The following is a 15,949-nucleotide window of genomic DNA, read 5'->3' as shown; positions in this document are numbered from 1 at the left end:
TCAAAACTCTAACCAACTCCCTTATATATAACTACCAAATCAACAATATAACTGTAAGCCAAGTAAAAGAAGCTTTGAGATGAGTTCAGGAAGCTGCTGGGAGCTCTGGGCCTCCTGGAGCAAGACTTCATGGAATTAATGGAGCCTAATCACAGGGCTCTCCCAAGGCATTTACTTCAATTTAGCTTTTGTTTGCTTTGTCCTTGAACCAGGTTCTCACTTTGTAACCCAGACTTGCCTCGGAACACATAATATGGCCGAGGCTGACCTAGATCCTCCTGCCTCGCCCTCCCAAGTGGTAGGATCATGGCTTGAGTCAGCCTTCCCAGCTTATTTTGTTTTCCAGTGGATGTTATGCTGTCAGTTCATTTCATTTTGGTTGTTTTTTGTTTGTTTGTTTGTTTGTTTGTTGTTTCTTACACTTACAGTAGCCCAAAGTAAGATGCTAAAAAATGAAACACAGCTACATCTCTAACTTGACACCCAAATAAAAACACATGAGACTCTGCATAGGAAAATCATAGAGCCAAATGAATTTTTTATCCATGGTAGTTATATAAAAATAAATTATAGACAAGATTCCTTGTGGTGCTTTGATTCAAACCTGAATAGTTTGATGATGGGTTACACACTAACAGAGATAAAAGAGGAATGTCTGGTCCAGGCTGAGCACAAGGGCCCTGGATTACTGTTTCTTGGACTGTCAGAACCACAAAGATAATACTGTTTTTACCTGTACTGCAATGTAGAGTCCTGGTACATTAAATGATTCAAACATAATTTCTGCAAGGTACTCTCTGTTCTCGGGTGTGTTCAGTGGAGGTTCTGTCTGTAAGGAAACATTAGATTTAGTGTTCACTCAAATTTAATGTAACTGCATCAGAACTATAAAAAGGCTAACCTGAAGGCATGCTGGCCAGGGTATTATACAACTCCCTAGTTGCAAAGACAGGTTCACCAAAGGTGACCAGTTAGAGGTATCTTCCTGTGGGTCTTTAAAGCTCTGACAAGATAGAGTGAAGACTCTGTGGGGTCTCTGCTCTCAGGACTCACCAAAAGTTCAAAGTTCAACAAGTCATAGACAAGGAGGAGGACATTCATTACCCACAACACACTTAACATCCCTGAAACTAAGAATCGTGACACGGGATGCCAAAGGCAGTGGAATACACCCAAGAGTGAAAACTCACGGTGCTATTACCAATACCTACACCAGAGACAGATGAGTTCTCCAAAGAGTAGGTAAAGGGCAAGCTGCTGCTTGAAGCTTCCTGGCACTCACAGTGGCAGTGACAGGCTCAGTCCACCACACTCCAGGATGGCCGCCATATCCCCTGGGCACTGAACTCCTGAGCCTACCAAGCCCACACTCACACATGCAATGAGCACAAATGATAACAATCAACATTACATTAAAATGCTAAAATAGCCAGACGTTGGTGGCACACACCTTTAATCCCAGCACTCAGGAGGCAGAGGCAGGCAGATCTCTGTGAGTTCTAGGCCAGCCTGGTCTCCAGAGCAAGTGTCAGAACAGCCTCCAAAGCTACACAGAGAAACCCTGTCTCAAAAAACAAAACAAAACAAAAGCTAAAATAAGGAGATTGATAAAAGTAACCAAAACAAAAATGGAGAGAAAAACAAAAAACCATATACAGGGGAGCATACTAAGATGCCCCAAACTTGAAACTCTGAGCACCAACCTGACATCGCTGTGATCTTATATGACAGGTGGTCATCCAACACTCAGGGACACTTAAAACACTGCATAAAACTGCCCTCTGGCTATGTGTGCATATCGCTATGAAACATAGATACATTGAGTATGTAGACCTCATTCGTAATATTGTAATACCTGATATCTCATTACATATATTCAAGTACTGCAAACGCCAGAACCTGAAAGCTTCCGGTTGTATGCATTTGAGTAAGGGGTACTAAGTGTATGCCTGGAATGATGTAAAAACAAAGCAGATGGAAATCTTGAAAGATTCTCAGCAAGTCAAACCCTTTTTGAAACAGTAAATATTATCAAATAGGATAAAAATTGTCAGACAACAGACAAATTAAAACAAGGTGCTGTATTTTTCCAAAACAATAAAGATCTACATCTTATATTTACATAAACTACAAAACTAAGTGAAAATGTTCTGGACCTTTTGGCAAAAAGTCCACATTACCTTTTATCATGTATTGAATTGTGATTTTCCCCCAAATTCATACATATTAGCTACCCCGTCCCTCTGGCTGTCTGCCTCCCCTCCCTGTTGTGGAACACTCCTTTACACTGTGTCAATATATGTCACGGTAACTGGTTTAATAAAGCTAAACAGCCAATAGGATTTTTCAGGGCAGAGAGAATGCTGAGGAGAAGAAGAAGGGTGGAGATGCCAGGGGTCACCAGCCAGACGAAGAATGAGTTGGACATATGAGATGCAATAGAGGTAAAAAGCCACATAGGATGTGAATTAAAAGATATGGGTTCATTTAAATTATAAGAACTAGTTAGAAACAAGCCTAAGCTATCAGCTGAGTTTGTATAATTAATAATAAGACTCCATTTCATGGGGGGGTCTGCCTATGCTTCTCTTCTCCCTTACACACATTGTTAGCACAAACAAGAGGCCAAGTAATAACATAGCAACAAGAGGGCCCTGGCCAGGAACCATCCCTGGCTGTACTTCCCTAATCTTGAACTTACAGCCTCCAGAACTATGAAAACTAAGCCTTTATTGTTTGAGCCACTTTGTCTGTGGCATTCTGTCAAAATAGCAGAGCATCTGACTAACACTTCACACAGGGAATAAAGCCTCTGGCTTCGAATGGCTACTTTAACTCTATGGCACACAGGACCATCCTTAAAAGTCTCCATGGCAGGAAGGACAACCCAATAATTTGGTATCTGACCACAATGTCAATCCAGCATTTTGCAAAACCAAAATATCTTTAACTGTGTATAAACTCAGAAAATCAATATTAATGTGGAGAAGGCCTTTTATATACTGCTCAGGGTGAAGTGAGGTGTTACACCACACACAATCACAACACTGTTACTGCTCTAGACCCCAAAATTAAACACTAATTATCTCTAAATAAAGAATGCTCAGACAAAGCCTCCTCGATAAAGACTACTAGCTTTCATAGTATCAGAAGGTACTAAGTAAGCTGACAAAGGAGGTTAGCGATTAATCGCCCTACCCAGTTACGATGCCTATGAATCACAACAATGGCCAGCCCTGCAAGACAGTCCTAAAGAGTAGCGCTCAGACTTCTTGGTAACCACTATCCCTAATTGGACCTAAGGCCTTCTCAACAGCCTGGTACTGGAAACCGAGCCAACTACCTGGGGCTACTGAGGTCATGGATCTTAGAGGAAAACCCAGTACCACCACTCTACTAGAGCAGCCTAACTCTCAACTGCTTTCCAAATACCTATCCTTTACCCATAGTGAGCGCCACTCTCACCCCTCATCAGAAGCTTGTCTTTGCAGGAGATGGAAACCATCATAGAAAACCACAGCTGGTCAAAATACAAAGATTAACAGATCATGAGGTACCCAGCCATGACAAATGCACCCACAACACAAACCCTTGCTCCTAAGGCTCTGGGAACATAAAAGAAGAGGGAATAGAAAGATTGTAAGAGCCAAGAGACCAGAAAGTCTGCTTTGAGATTGTGTCTCCTAGAAACAACAGGGAGGCTTCACCCATGATATTGAAACAATGTGGCTGCCTAAACAAGACCCAAACACCACCACCAATACGCATGCTGATGCACAGGGAATCTCATGAGTCTCTACCCCTAGACAAGCAACTAACCACGGCTAAGAGAGAAAGAATTGGGTTTTCCCAGGGATGAGCCCCCAACTGGCTATTCAATACCAAGTGGTCAGCCTGAAATCGGGTACATACAAGCAACACCAAATGGACTCAGCAAGTTCTATTTATGTGTTTGTATATGCAATAATAATAACAATAGAAGAAGAAATGAATTTGAGAGCAAGAGTGAGGGGTGCATTGGAGGGGCTGGAGCAAGAGAGCACAGTTTAACTTCAGCACAGCAACCTAATCTATTGCTGCCTCAGCCAGCAACGGCAACTCCATAGTTACCAGCCTGCTTCTCTGGCAGCGGCCTGGCTGCTCAGGCCTCGGCCTGGCAAGAATTCCACTCCCACAGGCACTGGGCCCTGGCATTGCCACTGATGGTAACTCTAACTAAATCTCTAGTGTTCTAATTATGAATAAAACCCAAGATTAAAGGCTGGGGTGAAAACCTGTGTGCTCAGAGAGACTGAGTAGCAACTACCTAAGCCTTTCTCCTTGCTGGTATCTATGGAAGACCAGAAAAAACTGTGCCACTTCAAAGCCACTACTTCTTCCTGTGACTCTCTCTCCCGGACGCCCTCTGAGGCTCTATGATGACTTTCTGTCAACTAGCTGCTAACTCAGCCTCCTGACCCAAGGTTAATTTTATTTATTTAATTAATACAAATGCAAACTCAAGGTCCACAGTATGATCAAATATCCCTCAACAGAACACAGGAGGGATTGGAGGGAGGAGAGGAAAGGAGGGGGAAGTAACATTTTAATTAAAAACGTTAAGAAAAAGAGAATGCTCTATACATAAAATAATACAGAGCTGGGCATGGTGGCGCACACCTTTTATCCCAGTTCTCAGGAGGCAGAGGCAGACAGATCTATGAGTTTGAGGCTAGCCTGGTCTACATAGCGAGTTCCAGGCCAGCCAGGGCTACACAGAGAGAAAATGGCAACAAACAAAAGGCCTGTAACCCTTTGTCCATGAAGATTATACTGCTTCTTAGAAACCAGAAGCAGAAGTCAGTGTCTGAAGCAGACAGGAGCCAGCTGCCGGCTCTATAACCATACAACTTCTACAATGGTGACCATGGCAGCTGGTGCTTTGGATGAGAAATGTCTTCCCTAGGCTCCTGAATTTGAACACTCAGACCCTGCAGTGATGCTTCTGGAGGGTTTGGGAGGTGCAACCTTGCTGAAGAAGTCAGTCACTGGGAGCAGGCTGGGGATATTACAGCCTCACTCCCCTCTTCCCATCCACTCTCTCTCGCTGCTGCATGTCTGTAGATTTAAGATGTGACCTCCCAGCTTCCGGCACCTGTCACCATGCCTGGTGCTTGCTGCCGTGTCTCTCAGTCATGTGACAGACTCCTCTCTCTGGAGCCATAAACCAAAAATAAATTCTCTTCCTCAAGTTGCCCTTACTCCTCTCTCTTTCTTTAGAGTAAGGGAATGGTAGAAGCTACAGTGACCAACACTGGGATAGTCAACATCCTTAGCAGGGAAGCCAAACATCAAATACACTAGGGAAGATAAATCCCTGGTGACACCAGACAGCTGCCAAGCCTGGCACCAACGCCAGCCACAAGCTGATTTTATCAAGGGAATTAAACCCCTAACTTGTTTAAACTACTATTTTTGGACTCCTATCACTGGATACCACAGTTCACCATCTTTGAAGAATTAAACTCTCTACTTCTACATCAGGAAATATTTGTCCTGTTCCCTGGTTTTGGAATCAAAGTATTCCTTTGCTTTGCTTTCCTTTGCTTTTCAAGACAGAGTTTCTCTGTGTAGCCCTGGCTGTCCTGGAACTCACTTTGTAGACCAGGCTGGCTTCAAAGTCAGAGATCCACCTGCCCCTGCCTCCCAAGTACTGGGATTAAAGGCATTCGCCACAGCCACCCAGTTCAAAGTCAGTATTCTTAAGACTATGTGCTCATAACTCATTTCCTCCTTGGTCTTCCACTACTTCTGTGTCCATCACTAAAGGCACAGGAAGTATTCCTTTGGAAGACACACTTAAATAAAACATTCCCAAATCACTGCACAAGATCAAAGTTTTCTTATTGTCTTAATATTGAAGCATATGATTAGAATAACACATAAAAGCAAACTACATGAGCATTATAATCCATAGAAATAGTGAAATTATCACCTGGTACTTATTCAAAATTAGTAATTAATGAGTATTATGAAAAAAACCTTTATCTCTCCACAAGATAAAAAGTTTAATGCTCAGTCCTGGATTAGTTCCACTTTAACCCCCTCCATAACTGCAGTAAAGGAATGATTTATCATTATTGGTATATGTGTGCACATGAGCACAGGTACCTGGGTGTCACACACACACCACTGGAGGCCAGGGGATAACTTTGGGCATCAGCTTTCTCCTTTCATTGTGGGTTCTGGTGATCAAACTCAGGCCATCAAGCTTGCACAGAATGCATTTTTATCTACTGAGCCACTTTGACTGCCCAAGAAACAATTTTTAAAATATAAACACTCAATGAAAAGAAAACAGTAGAGGAGAAGACAACATGCTGGAAGCTCAAAAGCAGGTAAACCAGAACATTGCCCATTTCTGTGCTGGCTAGTGGCCACTGAGTTGGGGAAAGCATGTCTGAGCCACCATTAACATACTAGCTAGCATTATGTCAACTTGACACAAGCGAGGGTTATTTGAAAGGAGAGAAACTCAATTGAAAATTTGTCTCCATAAGATTCAGCTATAGTGTATTTTCTTAATTAGTAACTGACTGGGGAAGGCCCAGACCATTGTGGTCCTGAGTTCTATAAGAAAACAGGCTGAGCAAGCCATGAGGAGCAAGCCAGTAAGCAACAACCCTCCATGGCCTCTGCATCAGCTCCTGCCTCCAGGTTCCTACCCTGTTTGAGTTCCCATCCTGACTTCTACTGTGGAACAATCTTTGTGCACTACAAATATGGATTTTCATTGGTTAATAAAGAGCTGACTGGTCTATATCTAGATAGGAAGAGACTGGGTGGGACAGCCAGACTAGGAGGATGCTGGGAGGAAGGGTGGAGTCTCCATAGTTGCCATTCAGTCACAGAGGAAGCAAGACATGCTGAAGAGGTAAATGCCAAGAGCCTCAGGGCAGCACATAGATGAATAGAAATGAGTTAATTTAGGTTGTAACAGCTAGTTAGTAATAAGCCTGAGCTATCAGTCAAGCACTTATAAACCATTTTGTTTCTGTATCTGTTATTTGGGAACTGGCTGGTGGGAAAGAAAAGTCTGCCTACAGAGACTTCCTCCAATTACAAAAAGTGATACATAAGTAAGCCAAATAAACCCTTTCCTCCCCAAATTGCTTTCTGCATGGTGTTTTATTACAGTAATAGACAAGACAAATCATAACCAAGACAATTAACAATCCAGGGAATTACAGAGCATGACATAGATGTATGAAACTGTAATAGTGAAATCCATTTCTTTGTTTGCTAACCAAAAGCATAACTTAAGAAAGAAAAGGAAATAAAAGAAAAAGTTGGCTGTGGTGGCACTTGCCTGTAATTCCAGAACTGGCAACATGTTGACAGGGAGATCCCCAGAGCTTGAGCTTGACAGCCAAGCCTGGACTACTTGGTAAGTTTTGGAACAGTAAGAGAACATGTCTCACACACACACATACAGAGAGAGAGAGAGAGAGAGAGAGAGAGAGAGAGAGAGAGAGAGAGAAGAGAGAGAGAGAGAGAGAGACACGAGGAGGAGGAGGAGGAGGAGGAGGAGGAGGAGGAGGAGGAGGAAGAGGAGGAAAAGAAGAAGGAAGAGGAGAAGACAGAAAGAAAATCAGTGTGTCTTTCCGTTTTCTTTTCTTGCTTTTCCAGTAAAAATGTTCTGTGGCATGTATCTGCACTTACTCCTCAGGCCTTAGATTAGATGCCCTTTAGTAGAAGCAGAGGAGAGGTCCTGCCTCAGTAAGCTGGAGCAGGCAGAAGAAAGAGTGCCTGGCCCTAAAACCCTATCCAACAGGTAGTTAGCAATCAGCTAGAACAAGAAAGTGCCAACCCTGGCAGGTGGAATCTGAGATGTGCTTTAGCCACATATACAAAGTAACTCATGCGTGTCAGTTACCTGGTTCCCTTTATTTAATACAACCACTGTGTGTGTTAGGGAGAGGAACTACAGAGGCCTGTAAAACACAGTAGCCACACTTGACATTCTGCCCCAAAAGCTGACACCTGAGGGAGAGGTCAGAGCATCTTTAAAGATCTGCCTTGGTTAATATAATTAAGATAATAATTATAACTAATAATAATCATATATGATTAATATTATATTTTTTATTATAATGTAATATTAATACACATTAAATATATAAACTCCATAAATATTAGCCTTATAGTTACCACTTTGTTTTTTAATTATTTATTTTTATTTCATTTGCCTTGGTGTTTTGCCTACATGTATGTCTGTGTGAGAGTGTCAGATCTTACAGTTACAGTTAGTTGTTAGCTGCCATATAGGTGATGGGAATTGAACCCAGGTCTTCTAGAAGAGCAGTCAGTGCTCTTAACTGCTGAGCCATCTCTCCAGCCCCACTACTTTCTAATATAATATTATATTACATATTATATGTTATTATGATAATAATTAATATATATAAAATATATAACTACTAGCCTTGCAGTTTCTTCGTTCAATTTTCTGAGACTGAGTTTCTCTGTGTAACAGTTCTGGCTGTTCTGGAACTAGCTCTATACACCAGGCTGGCCTTGAACTCACAGAGATCTGCCTGCCTCTGCCTCCCAAGTGCTGAGATTAAAAGCATGTGCCAACACCAGACAATTCTAAAGAACATGGGTAGTAAAACATCAGAAAAAATTATAACTGGATATTGAACCATTTGACAGTGTGCTTGCATAGAAAAATCCAAAGCTAACTCATGTAAGTTTTAATGTGCAGCTTATATTGTATAAAATTGCTATTTATGAAGCAAGCATTTTATGCATGAGACTACTTTTAATGTAAAAAGAATATTCCATGGAAGTAAACATGTTGAACAGAACAATTAGATCCCATAGACCCCACAAGGTATTTCTTCTCATTTCTCTATGCTGTTTTGTTTGACACAATACTTAAGTACCATAATCAGGGCCCAGAACTCAGTTCAGTTCCCTTTTACAATAAGATCTAAATACTGGAAAAATAATATCTTGGCTGTGTTTTCTCTGCAATAACAGCATCCACTTACTTCTCAAGGACACTGGAGGACACAACAGCTTCCCACACAAACCATGCCTCCTCTAGACCCTGTACTGGAAGTCTGTTACAGTATTTACCCTCCTCCCAGTCTAAGAAACCCACAGACATCTCAGGCACTCGGGACAAACCCACTGGGAAAGTTCCTAAGAATGGCTTCAAGATTGCAGGAAAAGCCTTCCCTTCTACTCCTGAGCAGAAATCAGTGAAGATTCTGAAAAGGCAGCACAGAAGGTTGGACAGCCATCCGGGGGCACCAGAGAGCCAGCAGAAGAGCCAGCCCACTAAAAGATGGGTCCAACGCCAAGCTGCTGAACAAGCACCCTGGGGCAAGCAGACTGTGGCCTTCATGCTCTGTAAGGTGATAAGCCATTTAGGTTCTGGATATTTTTATTATATACATATATAGCTTTCTGGTATTCTCCCCTAAAGCAGCCTGATTCATGTGAAAGCCTTTAAAAGGACTTCATGTTTAAAAATCTAAGTCTTTAGAAGGACTTCATTGTTTAACAATCTAAGTAATTTGGAATTCATAGGGGTATATATTCCTCTTGGTTCCAATTACTCACCATTAAAAAATAATGGTCCTCAGGTTCAGCACGAAGATACTTAAAGACCACTTGCTCCATGAACCTTTCCATAAGATCCCAGTCTTCAATGATGCCATGTCTTATAGGCCACTGGAGCAAAAGGAAGCAAGATGTGTGCAGACAGTAAGACCTGGATACGAGCAACAGCTTCCCAGCTCAAGTGCAGAGGAGGCTATGTGGCCTGACAGAATAAAGGCCTCCTGGTGGGAAGGGCACGGTGATTCACATATGAACAACATACTTTAACAAGAGATCAAGTTATATTCTGAATTTTACTGCATCACCTCTGAGTACACAGAACTACCTGATGGCAGCGGGCAGAGCGCATTTACCATGCAGCTCCTCTGGTCCTTTTGTTTTTACAGAAGAAACACCTGCTTTGCTGGTGACCAGGTGGAGGAGTGGGAACTACTCCACAGTGCTGGGGGGACTGAGGCCACTACTGTAGAAGTCAGTGTAGCTGCTCCTAAAAAGAACTAAAAGCAGAACTGCCGCACAGCCCAGGGAGACCACGCATGGGCAAACACCTGAAGGACTCCAAGACAATAAATCACAAAGACATATGCAGGGCCATCGGCACTGTTGTATCCACAGTAGCTAAGAAACTGAACCAGGCTAGACAGATGTCTATCAACAGACAGACAACTGTTTTTTTTTTTCTTTTCTTTTTCCTTCCTTTTTTTTTTTTCCCCCGGAGACAGGGTTTCTCTGTGAAACAGTCCTGGCTGTCCTGGAACTCACTCTGCAGACCAGGCTGACCTTGTGCTGGTATTAAAGGTGTGTGCCACTACTGCCCAGCATAAATGGATTCTTTTAAAATGTAAGCACATATATGCAGTAGAATTTTATTTAGCCATAAAAAATCAAATCATGACAACTGCAGGAAAATGAATGCCAATGGAGATTATTAAGGTAAATGAAATAAGCCACACTCAGAAGGACAAATATTGCATGTTTTCTCTCATCTATAGAACCTAGACTTAAATCAATCACGGTCTCTCTCTCCTCACTCTGTCTTTTTGTGAGCGTGTATGTCTGTGTGTGGGGGGTGCAATACATGGAAGCAAAAGAGTGATCTTAAGGGAAGAGGGGAAAAAAGAGAATAATGGAATGTCTGGGCCATTAGAGCAAAAGGGAGGAAATCCAGAGGGAGGGAGGGAGGGAGGAGGAGGGAGGAGGAGGGAGGGAGGGAGGGAGGGTGAACAGGTAGACGAGAGAGGGCATGAGGTCACCAGAGGAAGGGGGGGCGGATAAGACCAAAGTAAAATGACATGTATGTGTGAAAATGTCATAATGCAATCCATCACTTCATATGCAAAGCTTAGAGAAATAATCTAAATTATTTTTAAAGGTATACCTGCTTTAATATTTGTGCTTCTTAATTGCTCAGGCTGCAAGTTTCCAAATCTGACGGGTGCGTTAGTCAACCTGCAACTCCCCAGAAGGGCAGATCTTGCTTGCAGAGCTGACAACTGTGTGGCTCGGGCCTTTGTTAATTCACATGGTTCTCCACTTAGAAAGCCACCTCTTCAGAAACAACTCCCTCTGTTCAACTAAGCCCATCACCCATGCATGAGAATGAAGTCACATTCTGCAACTCACAGGTACAGTTTCTCTCAGGCATTCCACGCTCTGCACTTACACAAGCAGACTGCTGGCACAACTTTACCTTGGTAGCATAGGTAGGTTTATCAATGGCTTCATCCCCTATGAAAAAGTCAAGGTCATCAACTCCTCTCAACACCCTCCTTTGGGCTTGATCAACTACCTTTGCAGATTCTCTGATGGCGATACCTGAAAGGGGAAAAAAAAATGTTTTTTTTTTTATTTATTTCACAAAGATGCCATCACTATCCAGGTGTTATCTGAATTATCAGGAACAGTTAACATAATCTATATGTTTGCACAGTAGACAGTGACTGCTAAGGTTTAATCTGGGGTTGGAGTGCTCACAGGAGACATGACGAACACATAAAATAACAGAGAAACAAACAATTCTTTTCCAGTATCATCTCAGCGCAATGCAAGGGAGTTGTTTTTAATGTCAGCACTGAAGCAATGTCATTCATCAGCCTCATCTGGAGAAACCCCCTAAGAAAGCAGCTATGATGTGGGCCATACCCACAACATGTTGAATGTAAAACAAAGCATGGAGGGAATAGAATTCTATACAACATAGAAGAGGAAGTAAAACTGAAAAACAATGCTTATATGCTCTTAAGTTATTTTAATAAAATGACATCAAATAGTTTTTAAATATATAGTCTGATTATGGAGAGGGGGGAGCTGTGGCTTCCAATTAAAAAGAAAACTACAAGGCTGTGGGCCAGCATCTGTTGCAAAAAGAGAAACACAATATTCAAACAACCATATCACAGAAGATCTTAACAGTACGTATTTACAACTATACTTAGTAATAAAGAACCACATAACCTCGATCCAGAATTTAACATCTAATAAAACTGTGAAATGCTTCACAAAGATTCAATTTGCATTGATACTCCTAAGCCCTGGTCACAGTCGGAGCTCCCTGCAACTCCCCCTCCTCCTCAGGTCTCTGTGGAATGCTACCCAATCCCTGCAAACTTTCCCTGACTACCTGGTAACTGGAGACAATTTCTCAATGGCCACTGGCCCTTCGTCTTCCATTAATGCATTTTTCACAAAGAACTCTAACCAGTCCACCAACAAGACTAAATCACTTCAAGTCAGAAAATGTAAGTCTGCTGCTTCTCCAGGGACAGGTGCGGCAAATCACTAAATCAGGAGCCGTTAGGTTTACCCAGCACTCTGCGGCTTCTTTTTGTGCACGGTGTCACTGAGTCTGCGTAGGAGCCTGGCGGAGACATACTGCCATCTCAGCAATCAAGGCCTTGCACCTAAGCAGCTGCTGCCAGTGTGCCGGGCTCACATTCTACCCCACTGAAATGCTGATTGTGAATTTGGGAAATAATCAAACTATGTCAAATGATTCTAACAGCAGCCTAATTCTGTAGCTATGCCAACAGAGCCTCGTAAGGGGTTTAATGTATGTTTGGTGAAGCTGCAGGAGTGCCAACTGAAGTTCCTCAGAATTCCTGTGTGTACCTGGGGGGGGAGGGGCTCCTGATCTTTCTGATATGACCTAACCCTTCTAGTAATGCAGCAGTTTCACAAAGTGAAGTTCAGCTAGCGACCCTTCGGGAAGTACTCCTTCCACAAAAAAAGGGGGGACAGGTCCCACCACCTCCTGCACAGGGCTACAGCACTACATAACGTGCACAGACACTCCATAGACACGGCAGCACCCCGTGATACTGAGATATCGTGATACCGTGATACCATGATACCGTGATAACGTGACCCACACTGAAAATGTGCCTGAACACGTAAGAGGGAGTCAGGAAACACCGTGACAACAGAGTTATCCCATAATTCAGCGTTTAAAAGTCACTCTACAGGAGTGTCAGAGTGAGTGAAGGCACAAACTGAAGAATGTTTTGTAAAACTATTCATAGCAACAAGGTGCAGGTAGGATCCTACCCCATCCGAAGTCAGAGTTGTTTAAACCATATCAAGGCCTTAGACACAGCCACCAAGTAGCTTTTCAGAGCCCACGCAGCAGCTCCATTTCAGTAACTTACAGGCCACCCCGTGTGCAGACCTGAGATCGTCAGCCAAAGCAGGACACAGCTAGCCCTAGGCCCTAGGTAGCAAGACCACAGTGGCTGTTCTTCTAAATACTAACCATATTGGCTCTTCAATTATGGGGATAGGAAGGAAGATAACAGAACAAAATGCAAATTTTTATGCAAGCTAAAGAATTATAGCCTGTTACTCTCAAATTCATTTATCCTAACAGGTTGTGTCTGGCTTTTGTCATCTACAAAGCTCACAGTTAAGAACAGCACCACTGAGTTAAAGGCGTTTGTAAGTTTGTGTCAGCCTCATCATCCTAAACTTCGGGCTACAGGCTGGACACCCATTATTCCACAGTTGGACACTTAAAACAAGTCCAGCAATAGACCTGTCTCAAATTATGAGATTTGCTGTAGACAATTTATCTTAAAATCATTCCAGAGCCGACAAGATGGCTCAGTGGTAAAGGCACTTGCTCAATCTCCAGGACCAAGGTAGTAGAAAGAGAAAACTGACTCCAACAGTTTTCCTCTGTGTGACCTTTGTGCACACCATGGCACTACACACACACACACACACACACACACACACACACACACACACACGTACACACGTACACACACGTGTACACACACACATACATACACACACATACACACACACCAATATTAATAATTAATAATAACAAATAAGTAAGTGTAAAACACTATTCCAAACAAGTAAATACACTTGTACAATTATTACTAAAAATAAATTTTTCTGACACCTTCAAATTATCACAAAAATAGAATTAAGACAGCATTTTAAGAGTAAATTGGATGTAAATTTAAAGAGTAAATTTCTTTTTTTTCTCAGAAAAGCACCATGAAGTCATGGTGAAAAGAAAAGGGTGCAAGAAGGGCCTGGGGGACGGCCCAGTGGTTAAGAACACTTACTGCTCTCGAGAACCGTCTGAGTTCTATTCCCAGCACCCCTACAGTGGTCCACAAGCACCTGTAACTACAGTTCAGGAGTGCCTGACGCCCTCCTCTGCCCTCTGTGGGCAAGGCGTGAACGTGGAGCATAGACAGACATGTGCAAGCAAGATGCCCCCCCACACACACACAACACTTTTTCTAAAAGAGAAATGATGCAATTATTCTATCCTCTGGAAGCTCAAACTTAATTATGTATAAATTTCACAAGCCAAAATAACAAAATGTGAAGTGGAGAGGGAAAAAAGACCCTACAATTCATGACATCACTCAAGTTCACCATGAATCTGAGGGGAAAACATGAACCAAAAGAAAAGCCATTACCCCCCCCCCACACACACACACACACACAAAAAAAAAAAAAAAAAAAAAAAAAAGAAAACTAAGACAATAAAGGAGGACAAACAAAAATTTCAATGACAGTAAAGTAAATTGTATCCTTCCTGGAAAACTAACTCTAAGTACTGTGAACCAAGTCCGTTTTGCTGGGAGACAGAGAGGTGGGAGGCAGGAAGGAGGACAAGGGGATGGCAGGCAAGGGAACCAGGCAAGCAATGAAGACAGGCAGAGCTTGGGCTAGGTAGGCTCAGTGGTCAATAGAGCTCTTGTCTAAATAACGACCTGGGTCACCCAGCTACCCCAGGGCCCACAGCAAGCTACAGAGCCCTGACATCTGCCCCACCCAGCAATAACACAGAAACCTTTTCCAACGAGCTGCCAAAAAGGTGGAGTGGAAGACTTGCTCTTTTTACCTCAAAACGGTGGAAACGAAGAGCCAACTCCTCCTCACAAAAAGATCGAGAATCTCATAGCATAATAACCAAATCCCTGGGTTTAATTTTTAAAAATGAAATTCTCACCCTAGCAACAATCTGAAATATCAACTTAAATAAGGCAACTGCTAGATAAGAGGGCGATGGCACAGATATTAAATTATCAAACAAGGGCCTAGAACAAGAATCATAGCAATTTTCAGGTGTAGCTGTGCACACAAAGTCATGTCCCTGGAACAGAACAGCACTTTAATGTCTAGTTGGTTGGGTTTTGGCTTTTAAGACAAGCTCTTCATGCTTTGTGGTCCAGGCAGGTTCCCAAGCTCTCCATCCTTCTGCCTCAGCCTCCTGAATGCTAGGAGTCATCCTGGACCTGGGTCATCCTGCCCAGCTCCCACATGGTTTCTTTTTTTCTAGTTTATTGTTGTTTCTCCTTTTAGTTTTTGTTTAAGACATTTAAGACAGTCAGTCTGATATCCCCCAGGCTGGTTTTGAACTCACTACATAACTAAAAATAACCTCAAACTAAGTAACTTCCTATTTATAGACAACACTTTTCATCCTACTAAGCCAGTCCATTTGTCTAGTGATGATATCATGGTCTAAACTGCAACATAGCTGTAAATGTGTATATACTATAAATACACAACACACTTACATTTTTCTGGGCCAAATGGCATTGTCCTTCTCTCTCTTTTCTCTCTCTCTCTCTCTCTCTCTCTCTCTCTCTCTCTCTCTCTCTCTCTCTCTCTCTCTCTTCTCTCTCTTGCCTTATGCACCACCATGCACAGCTCTAAGAACATTGTTAAAACTTGAAATAACATGGACATAAAAATCTACATAAAACCACTAACGAAACACTAAAAGCCCTTTAAAGTCAGTAAGACAAAACGCCTGCTAACCCCAACTCTAGTCACTATTTTAATAGAGGTTCTAGCCAACATAACAGCC

General features: G+C 42.4%; 1 protein-coding gene across 1 annotated transcript in view; it reads right to left on the bottom strand.

The window, feature by feature from the left end:
- The window catches only part of Actr3b (actin related protein 3B), a 53,408-nt gene that overhangs the window by 31,123 nt on the left and 6,336 nt on the right, over positions 1-15,949 (bottom strand). Inside the window, exons 2-4 of the mRNA XM_035448984.1 lie at positions 11,303-11,427; positions 9,613-9,723; positions 734-829 (exon numbers count right to left, since the gene is read on the bottom strand). Of these exons, the coding sequence (XP_035304875.1) occupies positions 734-829; positions 9,613-9,684 (168 nt within the window). The 5' untranslated portion in view covers positions 9,685-9,723; positions 11,303-11,427. The remainder of the gene's footprint in view (positions 1-733; positions 830-9,612; positions 9,724-11,302; positions 11,428-15,949) is intronic.

Source organism: Cricetulus griseus, chromosome 8 (genome assembly GCF_003668045.3).
Source record: "Cricetulus griseus strain 17A/GY chromosome 8, alternate assembly CriGri-PICRH-1.0, whole genome shotgun sequence".
Classification (NCBI taxonomy): Eukaryota; Metazoa; Chordata; class Mammalia; order Rodentia; family Cricetidae; genus Cricetulus; species Cricetulus griseus.
The sequence above is the reverse complement of the archived record's forward strand: the minus strand, read 5'-3'. Positions and strand labels throughout refer to the sequence as shown.